The 13584-nt window shown below is 32.0% G+C and overlaps 1 protein-coding gene across 1 annotated transcript; it reads right to left on the reverse strand.

The window, feature by feature from the left end:
- Nucleotides 1-4056: 4056 nt before the first annotated feature.
- LOC101244912 (annexin-like protein RJ4) lies at nt 4057-5918 on the reverse strand. The gene is made up of 5 exons (XM_004248754.5): nt 5763-5918; nt 5015-5382; nt 4712-4924; nt 4545-4646; nt 4057-4472 (listed from the first exon to the last, which is right to left on the reverse strand). The coding sequence occupies exons 1-5, from the start codon at nt 5833-5835 to the stop codon at nt 4269-4271; spliced, it is 960 nt and encodes a 319-aa protein (XP_004248802.1). The 5' UTR covers nt 5836-5918; the 3' UTR covers nt 4057-4268.
- Nucleotides 5919-13584: the final 7666 nt, after the last annotated feature.

A 13584-nucleotide genomic window follows, 5' to 3' on the forward strand; every position in this document is an offset into this window, starting at 1 on the left:
AATGTGATCACTGACTAATGAAACTATGCAAGTAGAATATGTCACCTACGACCAAGATTTAAATGTTGTAGTTCAAGGATATTCTAGTATTCCTGCTTATTTCACAAAAATAAAGAGTCTGTGGGATGAGTTAGATGTACTCAAAACACTTTTTCTGCTTGTAGTTGTGAGTGTTTGTGGAGTAAAACAAAGTATAAAAGTTCATCACGATGAAACGTTGCTTTAGTTTCTTATGGGTCTAAATGAAACTTACATAGGGCTTAGGAGTAATATTTTGTTATCTTCTCGTCTTCCTATTATTGGTTAGACTTATTCTCCTGTTATTCAAGATGAAAAACAAAGGAAAATTCATGCTACTCCCGCTTATCTAGGAAAATCAACATCCTATCTGGTTGGTAAAGCAGGAGAAAGAAGGTTCAATGATTACAAAACTCAACAAGGAAATCCCATTAAGAAAACTTTTGTGTGCAACTATTGTAAGAATATAGGACATACTATTGATCATTGCTATAAAATTCATGGTTTTCCTTCGGATTTCAAGTTCACTAAATCTAAGAAGTATCAAAAGGGTATTATTGCCAGCAATGTTTTCAGTACACCAGAAGGTACTCATCAGGAAAATGATTCAGATGTGAATTCTCTCACTAAAGATAATGTTTATTTTACAACATATTTTTTCATCCCTTTTTGCTACACTGCCCAATTCCGATTGTCTATTGGCATTTTGTTAGCATCCCTTTTCGTCTATCAGTTTACACATGGAAGATTTAAGGAAATTAAGTTTTTTATTTCTGTTTGCAGTAGATTACGACAACTTTAGTTACTTGCTTTTCCTATTTTTGTGAGCAATTGTTGCAGTAAGGAGGTTATTTCTCCACTTTCTCATTTCAGTTGTTGTATGAAGTTACTTGTTTTCAGATGGGTGGTTTATCCACTAGGTTGTATTCAAAGTTATTTGTATTTAGTGAAATGACAAGCAGAAAATTGTCAAGTTTTTGAGTACTTCAAACTCAAGAGATCACCGGTTCTCTCTAAACGAACTGGCGCCATTGGTAGAAAAAAGAAAACTTTAGATTTTATCTTGAAGCGTCTCATAACTAGATCCATAACAGGAGACCATAACAACATTGTATCAGAGCCGAATGTTATGCGGGGATCAAATTCAACATCAACTAGCACAATTGGTGAACTTGTTTCAAGAAGAATGTGCAACCAATATAGCGATATAGGAAGCAATAAATGCTCCCTTAGATGCACTCACAAAGGATTTAGCAAATTCGAAGGTCGATTTTCGATTCAACTGAACATATTGGTCAGAATCATGGTTGGAAGGTTAACAATAAAGTGGCAGAAGCGTCAGGATCAGAAGTGGGAGGAAGTTTCATCATTCTACGACATACAAAGTTAAATTTTCATGATTTAATAGTCAAGAGGACCCTTTGGGATGATTGAACACATGTGAACACTTCTTTCGACACTAACGAACTCTTGGAAGAAGAAAGATTGGACTTGCTTCTTTTCATTTGAAGGGCAATGCATAACTTTGATTTCTTCAACTAGAGACAAATCTGCCTCAACTATCTTGGGATGACTTCAAACGTCATTGTAACCTTCGTTTTGGGCCACGAACCAGAAGTCAAAAATTGAGAGAATTGGCTAAGCTATGCCTAATCGGGTCTATGACATATTACCAAGAAGCATTTGAGCAGTTAATTTCACAGGCTGGTACAATCACACGTGCACAAAAAATTAATTGAACTTTCAACGGTCTTATCGATTATATACCAATTGAGGTTGAGTTACATAATCCTCCAGATTTGGCTATGTGATGAGTTTATCCCGACTTTATGAACGCAAGGAACAACCCATTTAGACACAATTCTTAGATGCTTGCAAATCAAAGACATCAGATTTTTCACCTCAACAACATGTCAAATTTGTGAAGAAACTGACCAAATCTGAAATGGAGGAAAAGCGACTTAAAGGACTTCATTTCAACAGTGATGAACCATTCACTCGAGGTTATCGGTGCAAGAAATTGTTTTGGATTGACTCTATATACGATAAAGAAGAATTTGTTAAAAAAAGGGGAAATACTAATAATTTTCGCTTGAGGGCAAGCGCGATTTGAAGATGGGAGTAATGTTAGCACCCCTTTTATTAATCTACCAATGTTTTACACATGAAATATTTAAGGATATTAAGTTATTTATTTTATTTCTATTTGCAGTAGATTACTACAGGTTCAGTTACTTGCTTTTCCTATTTTTGTGTACCAGTTGTTGCAGTAAGGAGGTACATTGTACTAGGAAGTTACTTTCTTGTTTTCAGATGGGTGGTTTATCCAACATGTTGTATTTAAAGTTATTTGTATTTAGTGGAATAATAAGCAGAAAAGTAGTCATGTTTTTGAGTACTTCAAACTCAAGAGGTCGTAGGTTCTCTCTTAACAAACCAACACCATAAGTACAAAAAGAAAACATTAGATTTTATCTTGCAGTGTCCCATAAGTAGATCCATAACAAGGGATCATTACACATTTCTTCGAAAAAAATAAATAAGAAAATTGGGTAATAAATAAATTAATCTTTAATCAAAATTTTCAAACATAAATTTGCCTCCTGTTGTCGCCACTGAAGCTTTGGTTTGAAACTTTGACCATTGCAGATTCTCAAATACTGAATAATTCTTGTACTTTTAAAAAGAAAAACATTTTATCCTATTGGTAATGATTTTTTTTATGGCAAAATATTTTTAAAAAATGAAACCTTGTTGAGTAAATATCTAAATGAGTATAAACAAATTAACAAGGTTGAGTCACATACACGATACATCGCATGGCGAGTCTGTAGGACCCTCAAATCAATGGTGTTCTCTCATACACTATAACAAAAAAAGCTTTTGCGACAATCAATATGCATATTTAACAAAGAGGCTAATTTTTATTTATATGAGTTAATTTCTACTTGATCTAATGTCTTTATAGACTTTTGACATTTACAAAGACGGCTAAAATGTAATTGTCACTAGTAATTGCCTCTCAAAAAAACATATTTAGGGTTAATTAAGCTATTATCGTTAATTAATTGCAATTAAAGACCATTTTTGGTGTAGTGATACCTTCCTTTCGCTCCTTATATATGCAACTTCATATGACACTTTTACAAGGTCACCAAGTACTCCATGGGCTTAACAACACATTAAACAACTCCTCAACATCCTCATACAATAAGTAAAATTTGAACTCATCACTCTTAATCACACCCATGTGTTCTTACCAGAATCATGCTTAGAATGCTCATATGAGCTCATAGATGATGAAGAAGGAAAAGACTACTTTGTCCATACCAAATTTTGGCACCTCAAGCTCGACTCAATCCAAAACTCGAAAGTTGACTCTCGATTTGAGGTCAAGAGTCGGGTCTCGAATCAATAATCAGGAGCCAGATCCAAGATTAGTATCGGTAATCATACTCAAGACTTAAGCTATGAAAAGTTAGGTGTGAAAAATTGAATTTGGAAAAAATGTTTTCCTTATTTTTTTCCTTTTTTATGGAAAGTCGTTTTTCTTTAAATTTGAGAAAAATAAGTTAATTTAGAACACATCTTTCTTTGTACCAAACATACCTGATTTCAGATGGTGGAGGTGGAAAATGAAATAAAAATCAGTTTGCAAACTTGTTTAGGCAGCCAACGCGCCTTCCACCGGCGGTACCACATGCAGGACTGCATGTTGGTCCGTATGTGGTGGATGGAATTTCCAGAATCTGCCTACATAGGAGCTTCAACATATGGTGGACATACCATCCGTATCTCACTTATACGTCCGTATGCCAATTGTCATGCATCTCACAGTCGTACAACACGATCGTATGTGCAACTTTAAGTTTTGCTATGGTTCCAAGGCTCTTTAACCTTAGCTTCAAGCTTAGTGTAAACTGGAAACTTATCTGAACTCATCCTCCCAAATTTGGAAAGATTTGTCGACATCGAATTAATCTTACACCTTTAACAAGAATACAATTTGATATATCACACATAAAGTCAGGTTAAATGTGTGAATAACTTAGATAATTTCCAATTAAAATTGCAATATAGTTAAGTAACATGAATGTTGAAAGAGAATTAGACTACACACAAATGGTTGGGAAAACAACAACGAGTAGAATTCACACAATATCTGAGACACACCTCAACGATAAACGTTTTTTTTTTAATTCAAGAGACACTCACACACACACCTCAGCTCGTTGGCCATATCGATCGATTTACTTTTTGTTTCCTAAGAGAGTGAGAAGGAAATTCATGTAATCCCCAGAAGTGTGCTTCGAGATAGCATGATCAAGACTCACACTGTTCCTCTTGTAGTAAAGCTCTTTGATCACTCCCAAGTCATTCTCTGCCCTGCTCACTATTACCCTTGTCACAGACGCCTCATCTGTCCCTGACTTCATTAGGGCACGTCGAATTACCTGCACCACATCACCATTCGTTTAACAAGGAAATAAGTATGTAATAATATTATAGCTACGATTTTTGGTTACCTTTTCATAGTATGCCTGAGGGTCATAAGTAATGCATCGGATTATCGTTCTCAATGCTCCTAAGAAAGCATTAGCTGTCTTTTCTCCATCATCCCTCAAGTACTAAAAAGGAAAACTGAGTTAAGTCCTTATAAAATGTAGCAAAATTTTTACACAACATTATATACCTTGGTGAGTGAAGAGGCATAATCATCCTTGTAACGGTTTAGAGTTGCTCTGAGTTGAGTCTTGCTCCTTGTGGTAATAATTCTAACAATTTCTTCATGATTAAACTCCTTGCTTTTTATCGCATTGTAAATAACGTCCGCCTCAGATTTTGCTAGCTTTACATCGATTTCATCGCCTGCATATCTATATGTGCCAACTACAGAAAGCAAAAGCTGAAAAAAAAAAACAAACAGAATTATACATCACATGAACCAAACAATAGAATACAACAACAACAAAAAAAAGAAGAAATAGTTACATGCCTTGCGAAGTTCACCGGTGCAATGTTGAGCTAAGTCTTCCTCGAGGGAGCGTTTGTAGCGAGCTTGATAGGTACACTTAACAGACAAAAAGTCATGAGGAGAATATATACATGACAACTCGATGATAGATGTGTAATCTAAGATTGGTTTTTCTTTTATCGCAACGTGCAATATAACTGCATCCCTCTCTTGTGGATCAAGCATCCATCTGTACACTGCTTTCTCGAAGTGTCCAGATAACTCAGATTCAAGACGCTTCATCAGATCTTCATTATACATCTCCTCATATGTTTTCCTTATTATCTTCCTCTGACTTGCATTTCTATGCCCGAGTATCGATATTAACGCCTTCTCATCCGTCCCCCATCCTGAATCCAATTAGTACATTAGGAGTCATTTGGTTTGAATAAGTTATGATGAGAGTTATGCTTGGACCATTTCTTACTCGTGTTTAATTTGTTGTATTTAAACAAATACGCACTTGCATAAATAAGAACAAGTTATTCTTCTACATAAATATCATTAATGAAGGTGAAAAGTGAGGTCTAATCCCGAAATAAGTCATCCTGGAATTACTCTACCACAACCAAGAGGAGGCATAACTTATGTTGATACTAATTATTAATTTCGGGATAAGTTACCTAGAATTTGCCAATCAAACAACAAATTAAGTGACACTACAATTTAATGAGTAATAATAGCAAGATTATGATGAGATAATTACTAGAGAAAAGAACTAGTAAATAACCTTTACAGGCCTTCCTAATAGCCTCTGCATCAGTAACAGGAGAATACTCTTCAGGGCAAATCAGAGTAGCCATTGCTAATTAATTAATTTAATTATATATATTAAGAACTCTCTTCTAAATTATTGATATATATATATATTGTCTACTTCCTAGCACTTATTTATACTACTAAAAAGTGTTTTTAATTAATCTTGAAAGTAACGACATTACTTATCAATGAAGTACTATGCCAACTTTTGAATAACAAATTGACAAAATACTTTCACATCTTTTTCATTTTTTAAATTCCACATGGGGCGGAGTTTTCCAGATTACCTTATATGGTTGTATTATAGTTACATTTTCCTCTTTTATATATCTTGATCTTGAGATACTACTAGAATAATATATAGCATACTACTCCCTTCCCGTACTTTTCGAATTTTGAGATTTAAGTTTATCTTTGATAATAAGTTTTTCATAAATCTTCTAAATATTTTGAATTATCAATTATTGTGACTTAATAATACTTTTTACGTAGTTTACAAATATATAAATTTCATTTAGAAAAACATTGAAGATCCTAAGCGCAGATTTCTAGTCAAGCTTGAACTATTTTACTCTCAAAAAATGAAATTGGCATATAAACTGAATAGAGAAAGTATTTTTTTTTAGCTATGCGTTTTTCCTACACCAAACGAAATCATGTCTTTTTAGTGTACTTTCATTTATAATGATTTAAGGTTTATTATGTTCCAATAGGCAACAATATTGACGTGAAAAATAGTTCAAAATTTTGAAATGGAATCCTCCTTAATTCTTTATATTATATTAATAATATATCAAATTTATCTTTACCAAAGCATTTTATTCTTTTCTTATGTGCTTTAGTAGCTGCCAAAGCATTTTAGAAAGAAAAGAATGTTGTTTGCTTAAGTAAATGGTTCTCCACTTATTCTTGCTGTTTTGCATATAACATTTTATTATTCACACACATTTACACAATATTTATATGTAAGAAAAAAAATTAAAGCAACACTTACTTTACTTTATTTGCTTAATTAAAATTAAAATTGGAAAAATAACTTAAATACACAACTATAATTTTTATATTCTCCAATTTTCCCTACTTTTTTTAAATATTACATAATTCCCTATTTTTTTTATTTTAGAGTAAGTTTTTAGATACATTACACTCTCTCCTATAATACACATTTACCAATTTTAATGCCTATTTTTTCTCCATTAAAACACTCAACCTCTTAAATCAGTTTTTGAATTTTAAATTTTTTCCATTTAAACACTCAACCTTTTAATCAGCTTTTTAATTTTGAATTATTAAATTTAATTAAATTTAAATAAAAGAACAAATTTTGAAATTTTGAATTTCAAAATTCAAAAAATATGGAAGCAGGGTAACTTCCACTGCATTCTATCGTTTTGTTCTTACCAAAGTCACCTTTCACTTCTTTTTTTTCCTTAATCGTCTTCATCCCACTATTTCTTCATAACTTTGAATCTTCTCAACCCAGCAGATTTTTCTATTTTCTTCTTTTTATTCTTAATCCATATTCGACTATTTCTTCCTAATATTGAATCGTAAGAACCCAGACCCTTTTTATAGTTAATCCATCATCAGTTCGTATATTCTTCTCTTTTTCGTTTTTGTTAATTGTTCTATTACTTCATAGTAATATAAGTGTAGTAAAGTATAATCTGTGCTTGATGATACATGTTGAATCTGTGTGTACATTGTTTAGTCAATGTAATGATACATGTAGTAGCTATGTATCACATGTTCTGCATGTAGTATGAATTCCTGTATGATATCATGTATCAGTAAGGTATTAGTTGTTTAGTTGATTTACTCATACATGTTTTGAAACTTGTTATAATGTATCATTCATTAAGTTTAATAAATGCTTCATCAGATATAGTTGATGATACATATAGATTCTTTGTGTATGTTGTTTAGTCGCTGTTTATGATACATGTATTAGACATGTATCACATGTTATAATGTTTTATTTAATTCAATGATACATGTTATAGACATGTATCACATGTTTTTCATATAGTATGAAATTCTGAAAACTGAAACCATGTATCATTAAGCTATTTTCAACTATTGCCAAAGCCTGTGTATCATTTGTTGTGCCTTCTACACACGTTATTTCTCCACTTCTTCCATCAAAGTTATGTATAGTACCACTATTCTTCTCAATTGTGTCAATACATAATGGATATATTGAAAATTCAGGCTCATTTTTTTTCAGTTCAAAATATAGTTTAACACTCATATCGTTCTTAAGTTTCATCGGACAGGAGTTACCTTCTACAATGTATCGAATTTCAATTTCTTTCCTTGATACATCAATGTCCAACTCGGCCGCAATTGCTGCTTTGAGATTAGAAAACGAAATTGAATCACCAACAACGATTCCATCAATTTTGTAATTTTCATACTGCAATTCGTTCACCCAAATTCCGGAATATCTCATCAAAATCGAAGTATTCATCTTCAAAAACCCACTGCAACAACAAAAAAATTTCGGTAGCTCCAATTGTTTTCTAAATAACTGATACAATCTTTGATTTTCAAATTATGAAATTAATATCCAATTAAGTGCTGATTTAATGCTGATTAATGATCTGTTACCACAAATTAAGCTGTTTTAGTAACAACTTTAAATTTACCGTTTTTATCCCCTATTTTTTCTTAACAGTTTTAAGTTACTATGTATCATTTACCATGTATCATAACTTTCTAAAGTATCACGGCTCAGCAATTTTAAGGGATTTTTTGTAATTATTAAACTTATCGGGACAGGATGTAATTATTGAATTACACTATGGGATTCCTTAAATTTATACATTAAAATTTCCCTACTTTTCCGAGGCCTAACATTAATAATGATAAATGTGGATCCTCTTTCACTGGGAAAGTTTCATGTACGTGCAATTCCTAATATTTATATATTTACACACTATTATCAAGTATTTATATACTTGGCTAGAGTTGTTCATAGTTATGGTTAAAAAATTAAATCGAACTGCAATTTAAATAAACCAATTAAAGAAATTGTCATTTAGTTTGGTTTGATTTTAGATTTTGAAAATCGATATTATTTGATTTAGCTTTGACTTTATCAAAAAAATTGCAAAAATAACCAAACTGAACTGAAAAATTATTTATAAATTTTTATAATCAATTATATAATATTCATAAATAAAATATAAATGTTTTGTTAAATATAAACTAACTTAAGTTTTTAACTGCTATTTTCTCAATCTATCAATCAAAATTTGGCCCAACTATTACAACTCGAATGAAAAATACTTTTGAATAAATATCTTTTATTTTTACTAGAGAATAAAAAATAAGTTTCGAACGAAATTGAAAATATTTTTTAAAGATAAACTTTTTTTTTTGGAGGAGGGGGGGGGGGGGAGGAGGGGGGAAGGGGAGAGGGGGACTGGGAGTGTGGGTGGGAGGGGTGAGAAGGGGTAAAATAAAATTTTAAAATTGAAATTATTTTTTAAAAAGAAACTTAAATTATTTTTTCGAGGGAGTTGGGAGTCTGGCAGGGACTGGTGGGATGAGGAGGTTAAAAAAATGAAGTTCAAAATATTTTTTATAAGATTTAAATTTGTTTTATATCGGGGGTTGGGGGTTGGGTAGGGGAATTGGGGTGTGTGGGGGTAGATGGAAACAAAAATTTTAAAATTTTAAAAAAAATTATAAAATTAACTTTTAGTAATTTTTGTAGGGGGAGGGGGGGACTCAGGGGTTGGGTGGGGTTAAAAAAAAAAAAGTTTAAATTCTAAAATTTGAACTAATTTTCAAAAATAAAATTTGAGGTTGTGATTTTTTTTTGGTTTGGGGGTGGGGGTGGGGGGGTTTAGGGGTTGGAACAACAAAAAATTGATTTTTTTCAACATAAAAAATTTATAATTTGAAGTTGGAGGACAGTTTTGAAAAATGTTTTCTTTCATACCAAACGTACCCTAAGTCTAAGTCCATCAAAATTCATTTATTCAGTCTTTATCTACCTACCTCACATAACATAGTCACATTTTCTCTTAATTGAATTACTTTGTTCATATAATCATAACTCTAATATTGTTAAAATGATTAGTTAGCTTTCTCATGGATTGTTCAAGTACTAGCTAGGTGTATGTCTCTATTGAGATACGTTTGTCCTAAAAAATTATTATTTTCAAATCGAATAAAATAAAAAAGTCGGACTAAATCGACAACAACTAAACCGATGGTTTTTTCATTTGATTTGATTTGGTTTTAAAAATTTAAAACCGACTAAATTGGTTTGGTTTTGATTTTTATTTTAAGTAATAACTAATCCAAACTAAACCATGAACACCTTACTTAGGGTCGTTTGATTTGAAATCAATTTATGTTGGGATACATTATGATGAAATTAGTTATCGCCAAATTATTTCTAATTGATTATTCGGAGAAGGGCTTAAAACACTCGTCAAGTATAGAAAATGAAACAAAAACACCCTTGTTCCATCTCTAGGCTAAAAGATATCCTTTCATCCACTTATATGGACTTATATTACCCTTTGCACTTAACATATTCTTTAAGAGTAATAATTAGTCATTTCAATAATGACGTGACAACCTTTTATTGACCAGAATTTATATTAACCGAAAATATTTTTCACCATTTGAGTTGGTTTCCACTACTTCATATTCTCAAGCTCAACTTCTTCTCAATGGAAAAAACTCAAAAATCCCAAAAATGTATGGGTGTGTGTAATTTGAATTCGACATTGGCATGACGGTGATTTTTGAAGAGTCCGACTAGTAAAACATTTACAGAATAAATATTTTAAATGAAAGGAAAAAAATGACGTGTAATATTTATTTTCTTTAAAGTTCCATATCAAAGTTGTAGCAATTAGTAAATCATTACTCAATTCACTCCATGGCTTCCATAAAATCACTAAAACATACAAAAAAAAGAACTAAAAAAATTCTATGTTATAATCGAAATATGCTTTTGTTAGTTATATAAACAAAGAATATAGCAAAAAATAACTAAATCATGCTCGTGTTATGGTAAATAAGTCATCAATTTTATGCTAGCATTTGCTTTTGCAATTTATCTTTCTTGAGAGAAAAGAATGTAGCTTCTATTTCGCTATTTCGTCGTAGTTTTGTAGCATAGGATGGACATGTCTATTTCCAGGTTCTTGCGGGAAGGAACTTGACCGAAGAAAGTTTTCCATGAGGCTATCTTTAAGCCCTCAATTAAGGGGTTGATTTTCGTCTCTTTCCCTTTGATATATCAATGTTGATGTTGATTACATTGTTGAATTATAAGTGACTTGGCTCTTCGATACCTCCTTATGTCACGTTTGACAGAATGTTCCCTCATTGATTCAACATTTTGATTTTGATTGATATTATCTAAATTGAGCTTCTCCATCAGAAGAAGCTGGGCTTGGGGCTTGGGGCTTGGGGCTTGGAGAGTATGAAGCTGAGGAAACCAACTTTATTGTTGGAGAATATTTTGGTTAATTTATATTTTCAACCAATTAAAGGTTGTCACATCAATAATGAAATAATTAATAATTAATTATTAATCTTATAGAATTAGTTAAGTGAAAGGGTAATATAGGTTCATACAGGGACAAACTCACGTGTATCCCTACGAGTGCATGGGCACCCGTTAATTTTGAAAAATTATGTGTGTATATATATACACATCCACATGTTGAAATAGACATATATTATATTAGGCACTCAAAGAGCCAAAAGCTAGTTGGATTAGCTGGCTTAGAAGCTGATCTTCATTGAGGAAGTACTAAGTTCAAATTCCCATCTGCTCATTTCTTGTTTTTTTTCTTTCTATTTTTAGCTATGAAGTTTAAAAACATCAATAAATAAAATAAAATAAAATAGGAGGATGTCTAGTTTCGAAATTTCAACCTCGTGGTGCAAAGTAAAAATTCAAAATCACCACTTCACACAATACACTATCTGTTAGAGTCATCTAATTTATTTATATATGAATATCATAGTTTTACATTTCATTTAAATCAATATTGGATACTCTTGGGTTGTAACCGCACACGCAAGTGCATGTGATCGTACAAGTAATATAATGACTTTTGTTAAGGAGCCGGATATCGTACCCACAGGGACCACGAACTAGACTTCATTAACTTTGCCAATTCTTGGCTTATAACAAGTGAAATGTTTAAAATTTTGTAAATAACTATACTAAAATTTATGATTAACTAAACTAACTAAAATGATTCAATATCCTAACTTGAAACGATTATTAATGAAGAAACCCAGGATTGTAGCTTTTATGAGGACTCATAAAGTTGCCATCATCTAATAAAGGTTTTTCTGACGTTATCTCATCGATGAACCATAGGGTTGAATATATGATTATGGTCTCTCGACCTCTAATCTCCTACAACTATTACAACCTTAACTACATCGTTGAGCGGGAATAAGATGAATAAGAGTTGATCATTAAGTTATCTTCATGTATGATAGTCTAAGTAAGGTTTTCAGACATATCTCTATTCTAAAAATGAATCAACCCTAGTTATTTAGAGTCAACAAAACTTCCTACTTTCCATGTTCTATACTCTCTCGATTTCAATTTGGACAATGGATTTATTTCTATGGTGGCCAGTTCATGAAATACATAAAACAAGAAAGTAAGAACGAATCATTGATAACTTTTGATAAACCCTTAACAACTCAAGCAAACTCCATTCATCCTGTATCCACAACCCTAGATCTAGGGTATTTAGGTACTCATAATTCTCATACTAACATTCGAAATAATTGGAATCATTCTCCAACAATTACCAGAGAAGAAGGAATATAATGAAACCCTAGGTTTTCTCCATAATCGTTCTTCACGTCTAACATTTTAAAAATCAGAAAAAAGAAAAAAAATAAAATTACATTAAGTCCCTATTTATACTAAATTCCGAACCTCCAATTCCAGATCTTGTGACGCGCGATGCGAGGCTGACACGAAGTGTTCTGTCTCGCGTCTTCTTTTCCAATTAAATTTTGGTATTCAAGCTCACGATGCGAGGCCGACACGGAGTGTTCTTTTTAGAATTTACTTCATGCTCAAGATTTTATTCCCTTCTGCGGTCGCGAGGCTATCACGAAAATGCCTTTGCATCATTTCTCCACTTCACTTTGCTTTCTTCTATCCACAGAATTCCTCTTCGCCTCTTTTGCTCCTTTTGATGTAAGTTTATTGCATCTCGCCTTCCTGCATAGCTAATCATTCTGGTTAATTTTGAAATCCATATTTACTTGAATAAGACTCTTAATCTACACTTATCGACTTCAAAACAAGCTCTCGTGTAGGCATAAATAGTACTATTGGCATGTAAATTTGCCCAAGATCAGGTACATACTTTAACTAACGTGCATAATCGTTAGTGTTGTACCCGTTGTCTACAAATCCTGGGTTCGTCTCTGGGTCCATATAGATGGATGGAAGGGTATTTCGGAGTTTAAAGGTGGAAGGAGGATATTTTGTTCCATTTCCTATACTTGAAGGGTTTTTGTAAGCCTTTCACCGTTCATTATTTGGGTAGTTGTATTCAAGTATCAATATTAATTTAAAAGAAATAAGTATTCAAAATAATAAGCTTGTCATAATTTTTGAGAATAAATTGTTTGTTTACAAAAATATCCTTTATCTTATTTAGTTTGTAATATTTTATTTGCAAGCTTTCATTGTTAATTCTTAAAAATAAAATCTTCATATTATTTAACTTAAATATTTTTGTGTATTCATTCTGATGATTGTCCCATGTGCATTTAAA

This window comes from Solanum lycopersicum, chromosome 10 (assembly GCF_036512215.1).
Source record: "Solanum lycopersicum chromosome 10, SLM_r2.1".
NCBI classification, from domain to species: Eukaryota; Viridiplantae; Streptophyta; class Magnoliopsida; order Solanales; family Solanaceae; genus Solanum; species Solanum lycopersicum.